Genomic DNA, 18,596 nt, shown 5'->3' with positions numbered 1-18,596 from the left:
TGGAAAGGAACCAAGCTGGCAAACGCTGCTTTAGAGATACTGGCAGTAGTCACCTGTCCCCACAAACTCCTCCCTCCTCTCACTTTCTTGCAGGAATCATTGAAATCCCCATTACTAGGCATGGCCCTGACCTCTCGACCCCCACATTCGTATGGTGTGCCACTCGGACATCGGATCCGCCATCGGCAACTCCGGGTGTCGACTACATACCCAGCTCCAAGAAAGTGGAATTTCGTCCAGGAAGAACTGAGGAGGTATTGCTACATTTTTTGCTTTTACCGAGCAATTAGTTGTTGTTGTTTAGTCGTTTAGTCGTGTCCGACTCTTCGTGACCCCACGGACCAGAGCACGCCAGGCACTCCTGTCTTCCACTGCCTCCCACAGTTTGGTCAGACTCATGTTGGTAGCTTCGAGAACACTGTCCAACCATCTCATCCTCTGTCGTCCCCTTCTCCTTGTGCCCTCCATCTTTCCCAACATCAATGTCTTTTCCAGGGAGTCTTCTCTTCTCATGAGGTGGCCAAAGTATTGGAGCCTCAACTTCAGGATCTGTCCTCTCAGTGAGCACTCAGGGCCGATTTCCTTAAGAATGGATAGGTTTGATTTTCTTACAGTCCATGGGACTCTCAAGAGTCTCCTCCAGCACCAGAATTCAAAAGCATCAATTCTTCAGCGATCAGCCTTCCTTATGGTCCAGCTCTCACCTCCATACATCACTACTGGGAAAACCATGGCTTTAACTATATGGACCTTTGTTGGCAAGGTGATGTCTCTGCTTTTTAAGATGCTGTCTAGGTTTGGCATTGCTTTTCTCCCAAGAAGCAGGCATCTTTTAATTTTGTGACTGCTTTCACCATCTGCAGTGATCATGGAACCCAGGAAAGTAAAATCTCAATTAGTACCTGGGAGCAAACCAAACATTGTCTCATAAGGCGCACTCAAATGTATTTGTGTCATGCACAATATCTATCTTGTGGGTTTTACTTGTCTAGTCTGTACTGGAATGGTGCAGATCAAACAAAGAGCCAAACTAGATGTTAAATCAGAAAAAAATGGTAATTAGGGAAGGATGGAACTGTCAGTTTTGGTTTCTCTGATTTTCTCATTTTTTTCCCAGCCTGGTCATCACATTTTTGTACCAGTTTGCGATTTAAAAAGACAAAAGTCCTTACAAAAATTTGTCAGCATTTTAGTGAGCATTTCTAGCAATATGCACGTGATTTATTTATTTAGTTTCAACATGCACATTTTTACAAGTAATGTCCCCTAATATAATACATTTATTTTCACTAATATATACATTTTAATGCCCATGTTGCCTTAACATTTCTGTAGACATTTTTTGGTTGGATAACTGCATAAGAAAATTTGGAGAAATTCAGATTTTGAAGGATAGCTGCAGTTTGGTTTGCACAGTGTTTTGGAAGATGGGAACGAAACCATTTTTAATTGTACCTAGAAAGCACAGTACGAAACTAGAGACATCGGTGGGTGGTTATAATGAGCCTAATCCACACTAAAACTTTCCACCGCCACTCAGAATTCCTTCCCCAGGGGCTGCCATTTTTTCCTCCCAGATACTTCTGGAGGAACAATGCTGTGTGGTCATTTGTCATTGATTTTGGCAAGGGGAAATGGTGACCGCCAGCCAGCAGCCTCTGGAAGGAACTTCAGACAGTGAGAGTGAGTTCCCTCCCCTGTCAAAAATTATTGTGTTTGAGCCCCTGGTTGACCTCCCCCAAATTCTTCCTGAAAGTTGTCATCTGAGAACATCTGGCTCAGCGTGGTTCCCGTTACATAATGCAGAAAACAAACTGTGCCCCAGGTATCAGATGTCTGGGAAAGACATGCACAGAACTTTGCTCAGGTACACCTAATGGTCCAGATGTTTTTGGCTGTTTCTTCGTGCATCTGAGATAAGCAGCGATGCACAAATGAAAGAAGGTGCCCTTTGTGAATCTAGAGGAGCCCAACACCATTGACTCCTCTCACATCCTCTGGCACTCCTTCTCACACATACCTGTTTGCATAGCCGGATTTAGGTTTGATGAGACCCTAAGCTACTTGTCAGGGAACTGCCCTCGGCCTGAGCCTCGACCCAGTGGGCAAAGCGACTCCTCCTCTGGTGGGGAAGGGCAGGGAACCAGCAGTCTGGAGAGGCAGCAGCTTGAGGATGTTGCTGAGAGCCCCAGCACCTCCTGTGACATTCGTTTAGAGGGGAGCACGACACTTTCGTCACCCCAGTTGCACAGGGGGGTCAAAAGGAGACAGGGGAGGAGGCGCCTGGGGATGCCGAAATTCCTTTGTTGGGGTCACAGCCGGAAACCGGCACTCCCGGATTCTGCTAGTGACTAGGACGGTCATGTTTTTCTGTTTCTCTCCACTTTAAATAGTCTGCACCAATAAACTGTTAAAAGACAGTTGGGACTCATGCTTGGTTACACGTAAGCAACCGCCAGGCAGATCTGACACTACTGAAAGTACTGGGGCTGTTATGTATTGAAGTTCCCACCCTAGGCCACTAGGGGTGTGTGTATATAGTTCATCCTGCTGTAGTTTTCACTCAGGTCAGCATATGCAAATGAGGGATTGAAAACTGACGTTCAGGGATTGGTTAACTACAGAAAGTTGTTACTGTTCCTTTGTAGCTGAGTTCTATATAAGCAGGCTGCTGAGGCCTTCAGCTCACTTCTGTTCCAGCCTGAGAATAAACAAGAGCTGCTTGGAAATCACTGTGTCGTCTGCTGTGTCCACCCACAACTTAACAGGGGCCCTTTATATGCCCAGCTGTCCTTTGTCAACAACAAACTGTCGCTGCTTTTTTTGTTGTTGAATATATGCTATATGGTAATTTATGGACCTAATAGGTATCTAAAGCCATTTGCACATAACAAAATATGTATTTTATCAAAGTAATTGTTGAACTGAAATACAGTTAAGAAGAAGTATACAGTGGTACCTCAAGTTACAAATGCCTCAGGTTACAAACGCTTCAGGTTACAAACTCCGCTAACCTGGAAGAGTTACCTCGAGTTGAGAGCTTTGCCTCAGGATGAGAACGGAAATCGTGTGCCGGCGGCACAGCGGCAGCAAGAGGCCCCATTAGCGAAAGCACGCCTCTAGTTAAGAACAGTTTCAGGTTAGGAACGGACCTCCAGAATGAATTAAGTTCATAACTAGAGGTACCACTGTATATACTTTATCTTACATCCAGGGTTTTTTTCCTTTAGTTTTTTTTGGGGGGGGGGCAAGAGAGTGGGGCCCTAAGCTATAGCTTGTTTAGCTTATACGTAAATCCGGCATTGCCTGTTTGGTCGGTTTTATATATTAAGAAAGTAGGCCTTTTTATTTCTCTCATCTCTTCTAGTACTGCACCTTGACAATTCTGGATGATGCACAGTACCCAGTCATCGAAGGGGTGGAGACATTTGTCGTCTACTTGAGCTCGCCGCAAGGAGCAGAGCTGGCCAAGCCTTTTCAAGCAATGGTGGCCATTAATGACACCTTTCAGGATGGTAAGAGGGTCAACAAAGAAATATTTTAGTGTGGCTGGGCCTCGTAGAACCATAGAGTTTGGAGGGACTACAAGGGTCACCTGTTTCAACCCCCTGCAATGCAGGAATCTTTTGCCCAATGTGGTGCTGGAACCCATGGCCCTGAGATTAAGAGTCTCATGCTCTACTGACTAAGCTTCAGTAAGACAACTTTATTGGCAAGTTACAGGTAGGTAGCCGTGTTGGTCTGCCATAGTCAAAACAAAGTAAAAAATTTAAAAAAATCCTTCCAGTAGCACCTTAGAGACCAACTAAGTTTGTTCTTGGTATGAGCTTTCGTGTGCATGCACACTTCTTCAGATATCACTTCTTTGAGTGATTCCTCTTCTTCCTTCCGCAGTGCCAAACATGAAATTCAGTAAAGAATTGTACCCTGTGAAAGAGAAGGAGGGCATCCTCCACGTTCCGATCATCCGCACCGGAGACTTAAGCTATGAGTCGTCTGTCAGGTGCTACACCCTGGGCCAGACAGCGAAAGCCATGGAGGACTTTGAGGAAAGGAGAAACACGGAGGAATCGCGTGTCACTTTTCTGAAAGGGGAGAAGGTGAGTGGGTGTAGCTCACAGTGAAACAACAGCGAATTTATTGGTGGACATGTCCGATTTGTGAAACTCCCTGCCTAGGAATGCCCATCTTTACCACTCCCTTTCACTGCACTGCGAAGTGCTTTCTTTTTACAGGTAGACATTTATTTACTTAGGTTATTTATATACCCAGTGCTTTTCCCTTTAAAAAAAAATGTTTAGGGATACTCTCATTTTGACTCAAGAAAATCACCATTTTATAGTTCAAATCGGGGGGAATAAATACAGTAAATTGACAAAAGTACAAAGAACATGCATTACCTCATATTACACAGCTGACAGCTCACAGTAACTTCCACACTGGCATGAGGTTGTGTGCACTAACATCTTCCTGATTCCACACATCCACATTCCACACTGCTTCACACATTAACTGACGGTTCACAGTGCTGTTCAGTGGAACAGACGATTCATCGTGATAGAGAAGAAACTATTTTATTTATTTATTTTTTTAAAAAATTAGTTTCTTCTCCTGTTAGATTCACAAAATGTTCAGAGGTATGTGTACCCCTGCGTCGTCCCGCCTCCCAGAAAAAAACACTGTATAAACCACTTCATAAAGGGACGCAGGTGGTGCTGTGGTCTAAACCCCTGAGGCTAGGGCTTTCCGATTGGAAGGTCGGCAGTTCGAATCCCTGTGACGGGGTGAGCTCCCGTTGTTCGGTCCCAGCTCCTGCCAACCTACAGTAGCAGTTCGATAGCAAGTCAAAGTGCAAGTAGATAAATAGGTACCGCTGTGGTGGAAAGGTAAACGGCGTTTCTGTGGGCTGCTCTGGTTTCGCCAGAAGCAGCTTAGTCATGCTGGCCACATGACCTGGAAAAATTGTCTGTGGACAAACGTCGGCTCCCTCAGCCAGTAAAGCGAGATGAACGCCGCAACCCCAGAGTCGTTCGTGACTGGACTTAACTGTCACGGGTCCCTTACCTTTACCTTTATACCACTTCATATTTTAAAGCAGTCTCCAAATGGTTTGCAGCATGCGAAAACCTGTCCTGCCTAACCGTTAATGTTAGCGCTCTGGGCATATTACAGTAGTTATTTTATCTGCTAACCCAGTCTTCCTTTTTCCAGATATTCCTACTTATTACTGATTTCTTGTATTTTAGGGAAGTTTTTAATATTTAATGCTGTATTGTTTTTAATACTCGATTGGGAGCTGCACAGAGTGGCTGGGGAAACTCAGCCAGATGGGCGGGGTACAAATAAATTAATAATAATAATAATAATAATAATAATAATAATAATAATAATGTTGTGCTGAGAGCTGCCATGAACATTTTGCAGCAGAGGCAGCATATTTGTGTTTTTAATAAACAGGTTAGCCGGGTTACCTCCCCATCCTTAACTGGTGTTATCCTTGGCTCTAGGTAAAGAACTGCACTATCTTTATTAATGACGACTCTGCCTTTGAACCAGAGGAGAAGTTCCAGATTTACCTGAGCAACCCTCTTGGAAACCACTGGAGTGGGGCTACAGTTGGCAAGAATAATATGGCCTCCATTATTATCTCCAATGATGAAGATGGTAAGAGGAGCTGGCCTGCATGCGCCAGCTTTTACGTGTTTTTGGACCCACTGGACCAGTTGCCCCCTGGCCTGGTCCCCGAATTGTGCTTAGGGAACCCTGACGCTCCTCTCTCCCAAGTTGGTTTGAGCCTTGCCACATTGCTGGAGCCTCGGTGCATCTGTGCTAATTTCCTGCTTTCCTCCTGCTGCCGAGTTTGCACCGTGAGTCTGCTAGAATAAAATTCTGCTCCTTCACCTACAAGAAAGTGCCTGTACCATTGTTCTTGGGCGGGAGCCAGGGCACAGAGGTTAAAACGTCACATTTAAGTTCCTAACAATCAATTTACTTAAAAATAGCTTGCAAACATTTACAAATAACTATTGGCCTTTAAATGCAATTTGTAAAACAAATGGCTCACAAAAGTTGATAAGTAATAACATTTAACTGCAATTCATAAGAAATCTTACCCGCAGTTAACTTCTTATGTATTTATTTACAGCCTGAGTGCACTTAAAAAAAACACCATATAACCCATCCCTTTCCCAGATATTTATAATTCCTTTTTTATCTACTGGGTCACCACGTTCCTCTTGTGCATAACTTCTGAGTATTTATCTCTGCTTTTCAACAGCGCTCTCAACCTAATTGGGATTGTCTGCTCCCACATTTTCCTAACTAAGTCGTATTTAGTTAGTTTATGGGAGTTTCCTCATAATTTAACACGGTTATTATATATACAGCACTTGGTTCCAATATTCTGGTTACCTAGTTCCAGCAGACACGTGTATAGTTTCAATTGTATAAACCTAACTCAAAGTGTTCTTCACATCTGGAGACACAAACAAGCAGCTTCTATTTTCCTTCTGTTTCCCTAGCTCCCACCATCGAGTTTGAGGAAGCTGCTTATCAAGTCCGTGAACCTCCTGGGCCTGAAGGGGTTGCTTTCCTGAATGTCAAGGTGCTGCGGAGAGGGGACCAAAACAGGACCTCCAAAGTTCGCTGCAGCACCCGGGACGGCTCTGCTCAGTCTGGGATTGATTACTACCCAAAGAGTCGAGTCCTCAAGTTCAGTCCTGGTAAAGCACAGAAAGTCCTCGAGTTCTGTAATAATGGACATTGTTTGGAGGCAAAAATAAGCTTGCTTGTGTATTTTCTTTGAACGCCATTGTGGGTGGGGCGGTCAGGAGCGGTCAGGAGAGGCTAATATCCAAAAGACACGGAACGAAATTGCTGGCATCCGTCTGTCTCGAGAGACAATGGAGTGCGCCTCCATGGGTGAAGTCAACCCACTGGAGATTCACAGCACCTGCTGTGGCTGCAGAGACCGCTAACTCGTAACTTCTGCCTCCCACGTTGTTTTTGCTGCAATAGCAGCTCTGAAGTGAAGTGACCTTCCTGGGGTGCAAGCCTGGGCCATTTGTACTGAGATCCTGAGCTGCCCAGACAACAGGGCCCTCCTCTCAGCCTTGCTGATGTGGTCCAAAGGAAAGCAGAGCAATATGTTTGGCACCAGCTTGGTTGCAAGAGTTGCTAGAAGGAGACTCTTTCCTTAAAGCCCTTCCGTTCCCTTAGCTCTGCCCTGGCCACGTCCTTCATCCCAGTGCTGCCCAGCTCCCAAGACCCAGCAGAACATATGGGATTATATTCCTGCTGAAATTAAAGGCCCATTCATTTCGCTGGAGTAACAATGTGCTCAAAGCTGTCCTCTTGAAGTAAGTGGGACTTAAGATTGCTTTGAATGGTGGCTGGGTTGTCCCCGTGGTTTTCTGTTCCTGGGGTCCATGTTTTTTGCTTATCCCCACAACTTTCATTTGCTCCCCAGCTTACTGTTCCCTTGGCTCCCTTGCTTTCAGCCTCCCTTCCTCCCAAGGCCCCCATTGCTCCCATTCGCGGCCCAGTTCGCCCTCCATCTGGTGTGAGGCTTTTCTCTCAGAACAGGTTTTCCCAGCCCTATTCTAATGCATCAATCCACAGCAACTCTTAAAGGCCTTACAGAAAATCTTGCAAGGCCAAGAATTCTGTGCTTATCGTAAAGAATCAAAGCAGACGTGCCCTCCAGCAATAATATGGGAGGTATATTTTGGATCACAGATTTTTATTAAAGTCAGACAGGCACCATTAATCCTCACATGGCATCTGTTAGTAAATCTGCCAAGCAATCCATCAGATGGCATGCTGTATTTTTGTAGTTTTTAGTTTTCTAAAGGCTCCTGGGCCACATCATTAAAGCCAAAGGGGTTACGATAAAACCTGTTGTGTGTGTTTGTGTGTGTGTGTTTAATCACAATGATTTAGTGGGTCTGACCTCGGCATTGCTTTATGGAAGCATTTAAAAGTCCTGTCAGATGACAGGCTGGTTTGACTCAACCCTCTCTCATGTCCGTTCGTGCAGGAGTGGACCACATCGTATTTAAGGTAGAGATCATGTCCAATGAAGACAGGGAGTGGCACGAGTCCTTTTCCCTGGTGTTAGGGCCAGATGACCCTGTTGAAGCTGTCCTGGGGGAGATCACCACTACGATTGTCACCATTCTGGACCAGGAAGCAGCTGGGAGCCTCATTTTGCCAGCCCCTCCTATTGTAAGTGGCTCTAACCAGTGGATCCCTGAGTTATTTGAGATTAGCCGTTAGCTGCAGTTGCAAGGTCCCTTCCCTGGAGTCCTAAGCCTTGTATTGTGTCCCTGCAGGTGGTTACGCTGTCAGAGTATGATCACGTAGAAGAAGAAGCCAAAGAAGGAGCTAAGAAGTCTCCCTCTCCAGGGTACCCGTTGGTCTGCGTGACGCCTTGCGACCCTCACTTCCCCAAGTACTCTGTGATGAAAGAGCGCTGTGGCGACGCCGGGATAAACCAGTCCTCCATACAGTTCAGTTGGGAAGTGGCTACGCCCACAGACGGGAATGGAGCCAGATCTCCCTTTGAAACGATTACAGACAACACTCCCTTCACCAGTGTCAATCACATGGTATGTGCAGAGACTGTCAAGGGGGCTTTGCAGCCAAAGGATTGCGAGCGGCAAATAGTTAAGTCTTTATTTTCAAAGATAACACAGTCGATTCTATAGCTCTGGATACCTACACATGTCAATCTAGTGGCTAGGCAGCTATTCTCAAGTCCGTGCTCTATGACAGCAGTTGCATCATTCTCCACCAGTTTATGTACTTTCCACCGATGGGCTGCATGCACACAGCCAGAGACTATGCCTGCATGGAAACTTCCTCTGCTCCTCCCTTTTCAGTCCGCTCCTGGTTCTGTGAGACAGTGGAGCAGGAGATGGTGGGAAAGCACCTGGCCCTTCACTTGCCTGACCTGCCTCTTCCTCTTCCTCCTACCCTTCCTCTGCTGCACCCTCCAGTTCTGAAGCTTCCCTGGCTGGTTTAGTCCCCCACAAATCACTGGCTCTTGCTGCCAAGTTGGCAAAAGGCTGCCTTTGACAAGCAAGAGCTTTTCTCCCTTGACTTGCTGCCTTTGATCTTTCTAACTAGAGAGGCAGAGAGTGTCCTAGCTGTTGCAAATTCCTCCATGGCGCTTTAGCAGAGATGCTCAAAGTCCCAGGTTCTTTAGTGCAGTATATTTATTGTGAGCTATATACAAATATCTACAGCAGGGGTCAGCAAACCTTTTCAGCAGGGGGCCAGTCCACCGTCTCTCAGACCTTGTGGGAGGCCGGACTATATTTTGAAAAAAAAAATGAACAAATTCCTATGCCCCACAAATAACCCAGAGATGCATATTAAATAAAAGCACACATTCCACTCATGTAAAAACACACTGATTCCCGGATCATCCGTGGGCCGGATTTAGAAGGCGATTGGGCTGCATCCGGCCCCCGGGCCTTAGTTTGGGGACCCCTGATCTACAGGCTAAGATACACGAGCAGTTCATACAGACAAACAGAGTACCTGGCTGCACCCTAAGGCAATTAGGAAGACCCCCCCTCTCTCTCTGACCACACTGCTTGACAGGTTTCCCTTTTATACTGATGACAGCTAATCACCTGTCAGCACATTCCTGCTGAGTCATTCTGACCCAGCACTTCTACAGTAAGTTTTGCAGGCTTATTACATCAGCCAGTTGCATCAGCTAGTTCCACTTTACTAGTAAACTCAGGCCTGCAGACTTACTATCTCACACAACATTCTGTAGATCCCGACACTAGCTGGCTTCCTGATCTTTCTCTGCTTGGTTTCCATCTCCTTATACTTCTGTACTGTATTACTGTTTTAATATGTGCATGGCATAGTTAAGCCTCTTTGAATGTGGATGGACAGAAAAGTAATAATATTCTAATAATATATTGAAGCATTTAAATATATATATAAGGCTATCAGCTACAGTTTTCCCAGTAGTAATGTATGGAAGTGAGAGCTGGACCATAAAGAAGGCTGATCGCCAAAGAATTGATGCTTTTGAATTATGGTGCTGGAGGAGACTCTTGAGAGTCCCATGGACTGCAAAAAGATCAAACATATCCATCCTTAAAGAAATCAGCCCTGAGTGCTCACTGGAAGGGCAGATCCTGAAGTTGAGGCTCCAATACTTTGGCCACCTCATGAGAAGAGAAGACTCCCTGGAAAAGACCCTGATGTTGGGAAAGATGGAGGGCACAAGGAGAAGGGGGCGACAGAGGATGAGATGGTTGGACAGTGTTCTCGAAGCGACTGGCATGAGTTTGGCCAAACTGTGGGAGGCAGTGGAGGATAGGGGTGCCTGGCGTGCTCTGGTCCATGGGGTCACGAAGAGTCGGACACGACTAAACGACTAAACAACAACAACTTCAGCTGTTTAGGCCACAATGAGAATCACCTCTCCTTCCTTCCTTACTTCCTTCCTCTCTCTCTCTCTTTCCTTCCTTCCCAGGTGCTGGACAGCATTTACTTCAGCCGGCGATTCCACGTTCGCTGCGTGGCCAAAGCCGTGGACAAGGTTGGCCACGCCGGCACCCCACTGAGAAGCAACATAGTCACCATTGGGACAGACAGCGCCATCTGCCACACGCCAATAGTGGCTGGAACAGCCCGGGGGTTTCAAGCGCAGTCCTTTGTTGCTACTTTGAAGTATCTGGATGTTAAGCACAAGGAGCACCCCAACAGGTAGAGGACTTCCAAAAAGTTTCAGGGAAATGGTAGAGAATTTGAATTTAATAGATATTTGGAGAAACAAACATTTATTAGACAGAGTGTTCACTTTTTATTCAAATGAGAGAATAGATGCAATTTGGATATCCAAAGAATTAGAGTTAAAGGTGATGAAAATAGAAATAAGGCCAAGGACAATATCAGATCATAATCCATTAATTTTAGAAATGCAAAATGAGAAACAAACCACTTTCAGATGAAGATTAAATGAAGATCTATTAGAGGACCATTTTAAAAAGTGGGAAAAGTATGAGGGGATTATTTTGAGCTAAATTTGAACAAGGGGACAAATGTACAGATAGTATGGGACTCTGATTTTAGAAATGCTTCCAAATGATTCTCAGAAATAAAGAAAGATAAAGGATGATATCCAACATTAGTCATACTCAGAGCAGAACTATTGAAATCGGTGGACCTAAGCAGCTTCAGCCCCTCGAATTTGGGGAGGTCTGTTCTGAATATGACTCGGTTCTTTCTTTAACCCAGAACTTTTCTCCTTGACCCAAAGAAAGAAAGGAATGAAAGGCATAAATGGTCCCGGCTTTCTTTATTTGGAACTTTTACTGCAATTTTTTTTAATGAAGGGGAGATCAAAAGGTGAAACAGCAGGCATATAATGCTACTTGGGGTGGTGCTAGGAGAGTTAACACATTTGCAATCAATTTCCAGGGGTCTGCATTTTAAAAATTTCCAAACACTTCAACATTTAGGGTATTACTAATGAAAGCATATGTGGCTGAAAACAAAGATGGGAAATGGACCAAAAGGTTTTGCTAATAAAGTTTCAGTGAAAATATTTCTTAAACAAACTCGATGAATCTGTTTGTTTTTGGAAGGATCAGCAAGCTGAGGAAAAAGCAGCTGCTTAGATTTTATTTTCAGCCCCTCATATATATTGGGAATGAGTCTCAGATTCAAATAGCTCCTCCACACGTCTACATCCTGCTGTTAACTGAATGTAGGCCCTCTCTTACATTTGGCAGTGAACCAGCAGGCTGAACAAGGTTGATTGCATGTGCAGATCTGAAGTGTGTGTAATTCTGGATGCTGGCCACTAATTTTATGGCTACAACCCTCTACCCATTTGCCTGGGATAAGACACATCAAGCTTGATATGTGAGATGATGAACTTGGAAAGTAGCCTTATACCAAGTCAATCCAGCAAAGTTCTGTCTGTGCTGCTAGGCAGCTGCTCTCTGGAGTTTCAGGCAGGAGACATTCCCAATCCTTCCAGGGATTAAGAAGAAGAAGAAGAGTTTAGATTTGATATCCCGCTTTATCACTATCTGAAGGAGTCTCAAAGCGGCTAACATTCTCCTTTCCCTTCCCCACAACAAACACTCTGTGAGGTGAGTAGGGCTGAGAGACTTCAAAGAAGCGTGACTAGCCCAAGGTCACCCAGCAGCTGCATGTGGAGGAGTGGAGACGCGAACCCGGTTCACCAGATTACAAGTCTACTGCTCTTAGCCACTACACCGCACTGGCTCTTAAAACAGGGGCCTGTGCTGCAAGGCAGTGCAATTTGCATTTTGTTATGTTTATGCAAAACGTGTGTCTTTTATCCAGTGCATCCTCTCCCCACTTCAACTCCTGCCGCTTTGTGGTTTTGCAGAATCCATATCTCAGTGCAGATTCCACACCAGGACGGGATGCTCCCTCTCATCTCCACGATGCCTCTGCACAACTTGCATTTCCTCTTGTCGGAATCCATCTACAGGCACCAGCACGTCTGTTCCAACCTGGTCAGCATCCAAGATCTTAAGGGCATCTCAGGTAATCAATTATGGGCCGCTGCCACTAAATGTGCGCATTCAATTAAGCAGCAGTTTCGCTGCTGGTATCCTGCAGGGCTGGTCCTTGATGGCAGGGGGTCCCAGAAGACCACCTCCAGGGATAGATTAATGGGCATAGGGGGCTTGGCCCGTGACCTTTCTCGAGCCCCATGTCTCCAGACCCCATGGCGTTTGCACAAAGATGTAGGCAGAGAAAAAGGAAAAGGGTTGCAGATCAGCTTCTTGCGGGACCGGATACTGAAACAAACATTCTATGTCTTCAATGAGCAGTTTGACCCTGATGCTGTAGATAGCAGATATTATCTGCCTACAGTATATTCTGGCGTATAAGAATACTTTTTAATCCAGGAAAATCTTCTCAAAAGTCGGGGGTCGTCTTATACGCCGGGTGGAAAATCTGTGGTTGAGTATATCTCAAACTCTATATTTTAACTGGAAAAGTTGGGGGGTCGTCTTATACGCCCAGTCGTTTTATACGCCGGAATATACGGTATTTATGCATGAAATGTTGGTTTATGGTAAAGTAGAAAGGAAATAAAAGGTAGGTAATATAAAAGGAGAATTCCCTGGGTGCCTAGATCCAGGTTTGGGGCAATTACTCTTTGGTGAGAGAGCCCCAGCAGAGACTGAAAATAATAATAATAATAATAATAATAATAATAATAATAATAATAATAATAAACAAACATGCAGGAAAGTGGAAATATAGGCTGTTGGACCTTTAAATCATCCCCTTCTAAGTTTCTTCCAAACTTTCCCACTTCCCTTAGCATAGAAACAGACCACATTTGGTAAGCTAAAAATGGTTTACTTAAATCTTCACATGTTAGATTCGTGTGCTTTCCCATACAGCAGCAAGAAAAGTCAGGCAGCAGAACTGAGGTTAGCTCCCCAAAGATAAGTGTTTCTAAATTATATGTATAGAAGCACAAAGGTGGCTTCTTAAAGCCATGCGGTCGAAGCTTGAAGCATCCAGCTTAGACATCCTTACTGGAGGGTTCCACATGGTGGAATAAAGGCAGTAAGTGGGAGAACAAAGAGTTTGATAGAGCTTCCTCTCAAGGTGATCTGTTGTGGCCTAGCTAAGCCTGGCAGGACAGCTTACTCTCTGGCAGTGCTGTCAAGTATCCCGTTTTCCCCGGGATTCTCCCTTATTTTAAGCAGTTTCCCGCTGCTCTCCCTTATTGTTTATTTCCCTTAAATTTCCTATTTTTAATGGAAGCAGCTCCTCCCCTGCTGGCCAGGGACTGGGTGGGAAGACCTAGCCTACTTGGAGAGAAAAGCAAGTGGGAGCCGTTTCCCGTGCTTACAGGGGGGTGTATTCCTCCCCCTGCATCAGCCCCTATCCGTTGCCGCCGAGCCCCTCAGCCGGCCAATAGGGTTAGCTGGCGGGCGGAGCCTGGCTGCCTTTGAGCAGCTGCTGCTTCCTGTCCTGTTTTGATGGGATCAGACAAGAAGGCGATGGGGCTCCACCGCGCGGAGCACATGGTTCCCCTCCTCTTTGCTGGCTGCCCTCCTATTTGCTCCACTCCGAGCCCAAGCCCGCTTGGAGTTTACATTGCTGCCCCGCCCACTTTTGCTTCTGGCTCCGCCCACCACTGACATGTGACTGTCCCCGGGATAGGTGAGACTGCTGATCCCTTATTTTCAAATCCGAAACTTGACAGCTATGCTCTCTGGTCTTAACCCCTTCATGCATTAATTAGAGTTAAGCATGTTGGCTGGATATATCCCACATGAAAATGTATTTCACAGCAGATCTGATGCATAACCAAAGTGTAACATAACGAAACCTTGATGTATCCCCTGGTTTCCATCCCAGAAGCTGGATTCCTAGATGAAGTGACCTACAATAGCATCGTTCTGGGACCCGGGTATGATCGACCGTACCAGTTCGACCCCAGTGTGAGAGAGCCAAAGACCATCCAGCTGTACAAGCACCTGAACCTGAAGAGCTGCATCTGGACTTTTGACGCGTACTATGACATGACAGAATTAATTGACGTCTGCGGAGGATCAGTCACTGCCGACTTCCAGGTAATGCTGTCCAGCTGGGGGCCAGTCAGGAAAATCTCCTATTGGGTTTCTTGGATTGAATGCTGGGGTTCCCAGTATGATTCCTGTGGACACCAGGACACCTTCTCCCCCCCCCAACTTGAGGGCCTGTTAAGACCCTCTGCCCCTCCCAATTTTTAAAAAATAATATTTTATTGGGGGGAATACATGAACAAAGACATACAGATACCACAGTCAAAACAAAATCAAAAATTCTTTCCAGTAGCACCTTAGAGACCAACTGAGTTTGTTCTTGGTATGAGCTTTCGTGTGCATGCACACTTCTTCAGATATGTTAAGACCCTCTGCCCCTCGCAAATTTTAAGTTTTTAATGAGTTTCTGAAAGGCCTTTATTCCTCCTTTTTAAAGGCATCTGCCTGCTTTTTTATCAGTTAGGTTTGGGGGAAGTGGTGTAGATATTTTCCAGTTTTGGGGCAAGGGTGTCGGTTCAAAATATCATCAGTTTATCGTCATCATAAACTTTATTGCACTAGCCAAAGGCCATGGCATCATTCACAATGGGAATAAGAAGAAATGCAACAATAAGCATAAAAACCATAAAAATATCAGGCCCTGCAGATGCAATCAACCACGATCACTTCTCCTAAAAATTACCGTATTTTTCTGTGTATAAGACTAGGTTTCCCCCCTAAAAAATAATGTCAAAAATTAGGGGGTGTGTTATACATGGGGCCATCTCCCCTTCATTTTCTTAAATCGGAGTCCCGCCAAATAGGGGGCATCATATACATGGGGGTGTCTTATAGACGGAAAAATACGGTGTTTGTTGCATATGATCGAATAGCAAGCGGTTCTCAGGTAGAATGTGCCAGCTTAAATGTCTGAATCACCTTTGCAATTGACCGCTATTTTATCTAGTACTTTTCTCCTGATCTTCTTAGCTGCCAACGCATATAGTGCTACTTTGTAAGTTATGAAGTCATCGGTAAATATCACCAGTTGTTCTTCTGTGAAACTGGCATCCTGTGGTGCCCACGAGAGTCCCTTCGATTTGTAAATGTGCTGCTGGACCCTTAAAGATGGAGAGCCCTGTACTAAAGAGGCAGGGGTTTTGACCTGGATCCAGTTCATGAGCCAGATCCAGACCAGGCCCACCCTTTCGACAGCTCAATGGGGCTGCCCCCCTGGAAGTTACTTGACATCTTTAGAGGAAGAATCAGGAGCTGCTCCATCCTTTGCAGTCCTGGCTTGTATTCAAATCCTGGCTGCTGAATGCAAACTCTGCTTTTGCTGGAGGTCGGTTCCACTAAGGAGCATGGCTCAGGAACCCCCAAGTAGAAGCAACCTCAACTGGTTTGCAACTGGTGGCATTTTCTTGAGGGTCGGAGGGGCTCCCCTGAACAGTGTGGGACGGGCCTTTGGAATTCAAGTAGTCGCAGGATCCATGCTTATTTATTAGCTATTTATTTTCCTGCATTTATATCCCACCTTTCTCCTGTCATGGCATCCAAGTGGCATGCCTGTGGTTTCCATAAGGTCTCCCATCCAGATGTTGACAAGAGCCAGCCCTGCTTAGCTTCAGCAAGGTGGTGGCATCGCACGCCTTCAGACCATACCCTGGGATCGTTTGTTTCCATTTCAGGATCTGTAGAGAGCATGAAAAGAGAGACAGGGCCTCCACCTTGGCCTTAAATTAGGAGACTTTCCGCGATACTGGAGAAGAATGCTAATAGCCGCAGAAACCTATTCACCTGTCACCTCAATTATAGTAATCGTTACGAGATGAAGATAAAAAGGGCATCTGGGTGTCTGGCCATGCTTGCTTTATTAATCAGCAGTAGAATAAGTGGATTTTCCGATTTCTTTTATGGCTTTTCCATAAAGGAAGAGGTGGCTTGATGCTGTCATATGTGCAGGAATAGTACTAAAATGGATCACACTTGCCTTTGAATGTTAGTTTCTGTCTAAAGCGTTGTGTAGACGGAACATGGTCCTTGCTGCTTTCTTTCTCTTTCCAAAAGATCTTTGAGTGCCAGATTAAATCTGTTTTTAATCATGTTTATGTGACTTTTATTGTATTCCTTTACTTTGGTTTTAAATTGCTTTGGGACTCTATTTTTTTTTTAGTGGCGAGTGATTTATAAATTGCATAAAAATAAACCATGAGAACCAAGGATTGCAAAGCTCTGAAGCAGTAAGACATGGGTCAAATGCTTACCTTTGCCTTCAGTTTGTGTGGCCTTGGGGCTCTGTTACCTAACAGTATGTCTGTGTCAAAAGGTAGCAACCTGGTTTGATGATAAAGTCAAGGAACACTGGTGTTTTTTAAGACTATCAATCATAATTAATAGTAAATGTGGTGAATTAGTAATACCAGTGTGGCACAGAAGTTACAGCAGGGGGACTTCTGACTCTTCATATGATCGTGGACGCCAGCTCCCATCAGCCCCAGTCAGCTGACTAATGGTCAAGGATGATGGGAGTTGTAGTCCAGCAATACCTGGAGAGCCACAGGTCCCCCCAACCCCTTGACAGAGTGCTGGACTTTGATGGGGTTCGTATCTCTACTCACCTATTCAGTTCTTTGGTTGATCTTAGACCAGTCACTCTCTTGGTCTCGTAGAATTGTACAGTGGATGCTCGGGTTGCGAATGCGATCCGTGCGAGAGGCGCGTTTGCAACCCGCAGCGTCCGTAACCCGCAGCGCCGCATCTGCGCATGTGCGGGTTGCGATTTGATGCTTCTGCTCATGCACAAAAGCGCAATTTAGCGCTTCTGTGCATGCTCGAGCACCGAAAACCAGAAGTAACCCGTTCCGGTACTTCCGGGTTTGGCGTTTCCATAACCTGAAAACGCGCAACCCGCAGCGAGCGCAACCCAAGTTATGACTGTAGTTGGAAGGGAATATGAGGGTCACCTAGTGCTGCCCCCTGCAATGCAGGAATCTTTTTGCCCAACGTGCGGATCAAACCCACGACCTTGAGATTAAGAGCCTCGTGCTCTAGCCACAGCCAAGCCTTTTTTCACTAGGTTGCCCTTAGGAAGAACTGGGTGGATCATATATGCTGCCCTGAGCTCCTTTGGAGGAAAGCCTGGATGGGGAAAAATGCAAACATTTCGACTCTGTGTGCACTGATAGGTTCGCGATTCAGCACAGTCCTTCCTGACAGTCCATGTCCCTCTCTACGTCTCCTACATTTATGTGACCGCGCCTAGAGGATGGGCCTCTCTGGAACATCACACTGAGATGGAGTTTTCCTTCTTCTATGACACAGTCCTCTGGAGAACAGGTGAGTGGTTGTGGTGCAAAAGTGTGCTATGCAGCGACGCTGCTGGTGTGCCTGGTCCCATGATTTGAAAGCATGTGGTGCAGGAACCTTGTGCTAAGTGGGATATAGGTCTGGTCAGAGTCTAGATGGGCCTGGGACCCCTACGTTGCTACCTTGAACTCCAAGGCTGGAGATAAGCCTTGTCAACAAACAGCATGCAGAAGCCACTGTATTTAATGAGACTTAGGATCACGGCCCAAATAAATAAGTGACCCTTGTCAGGCTTATAAATAGCAAAGTGCATAGCTGTCAACTTTTCCTTTTTCTTGCAAGGAATCCTATTCGGAATAAGGGAATTTCCCTTAAAAAAGGGGAAAAGTTGACAGCTATGGCAAAGTACGCTTACTCTTTCTTTTTTAAAAAAAATAATGCTATGGTGATGATTGTGAGCCGCTTTGAGCTCAACTTTTGTTGTTGGAAAAGAGGAATACAAATATTAAATCAAATGAAAAACCCATTGCTTACGGGGACTTTAATGGCCTGAAGCTGGCTTGGGAGTGAGATATGGAAGACACCACCACCCTTGACTTGATGCCATCCTCTTTTAAAACCACATCTGAAACAATATGGAAGGTAGCACTAACTCATAGATGGCACCTGACACCAGTTAAACTGGGCTACGTGAAGGAGATGTTGCCCAACTGTTGGCATGGTTGTTCAGCTAGGGCAGGCTTC

The 18,596-nt window shown here is 45.5% G+C and overlaps 1 protein-coding gene across 1 annotated transcript in view; it reads left to right on the top strand.

Moving 5' to 3' along the window:
- The window catches only part of FRAS1 (Fraser extracellular matrix complex subunit 1), a 306,274-nt gene that overhangs the window by 276,430 nt on the left and 11,248 nt on the right, over positions 1-18,596 (top strand). Inside the window, exons 56-66 of the mRNA XM_033159574.1 lie at positions 94-254; positions 3,368-3,515; positions 3,895-4,100; positions 5,508-5,664; positions 6,522-6,722; positions 8,039-8,226; positions 8,334-8,609; positions 10,505-10,737; positions 12,395-12,555; positions 14,398-14,612; positions 17,732-17,882. Of these exons, the coding sequence (XP_033015465.1) occupies positions 94-254; positions 3,368-3,515; positions 3,895-4,100; positions 5,508-5,664; positions 6,522-6,722; positions 8,039-8,226; positions 8,334-8,609; positions 10,505-10,737; positions 12,395-12,555; positions 14,398-14,612; positions 17,732-17,882 (2,097 nt within the window). The remainder of the gene's footprint in view (positions 1-93; positions 255-3,367; positions 3,516-3,894; positions 4,101-5,507; positions 5,665-6,521; positions 6,723-8,038; positions 8,227-8,333; positions 8,610-10,504; positions 10,738-12,394; positions 12,556-14,397; positions 14,613-17,731; positions 17,883-18,596) is intronic.

Source organism: Lacerta agilis, chromosome 9, assembly GCF_009819535.1.
Source record: "Lacerta agilis isolate rLacAgi1 chromosome 9, rLacAgi1.pri, whole genome shotgun sequence".
Classification (NCBI taxonomy): Eukaryota; Metazoa; Chordata; class Lepidosauria; order Squamata; family Lacertidae; genus Lacerta; species Lacerta agilis.
This window is presented reverse-complemented; position numbering and strand designations above follow the sequence as displayed.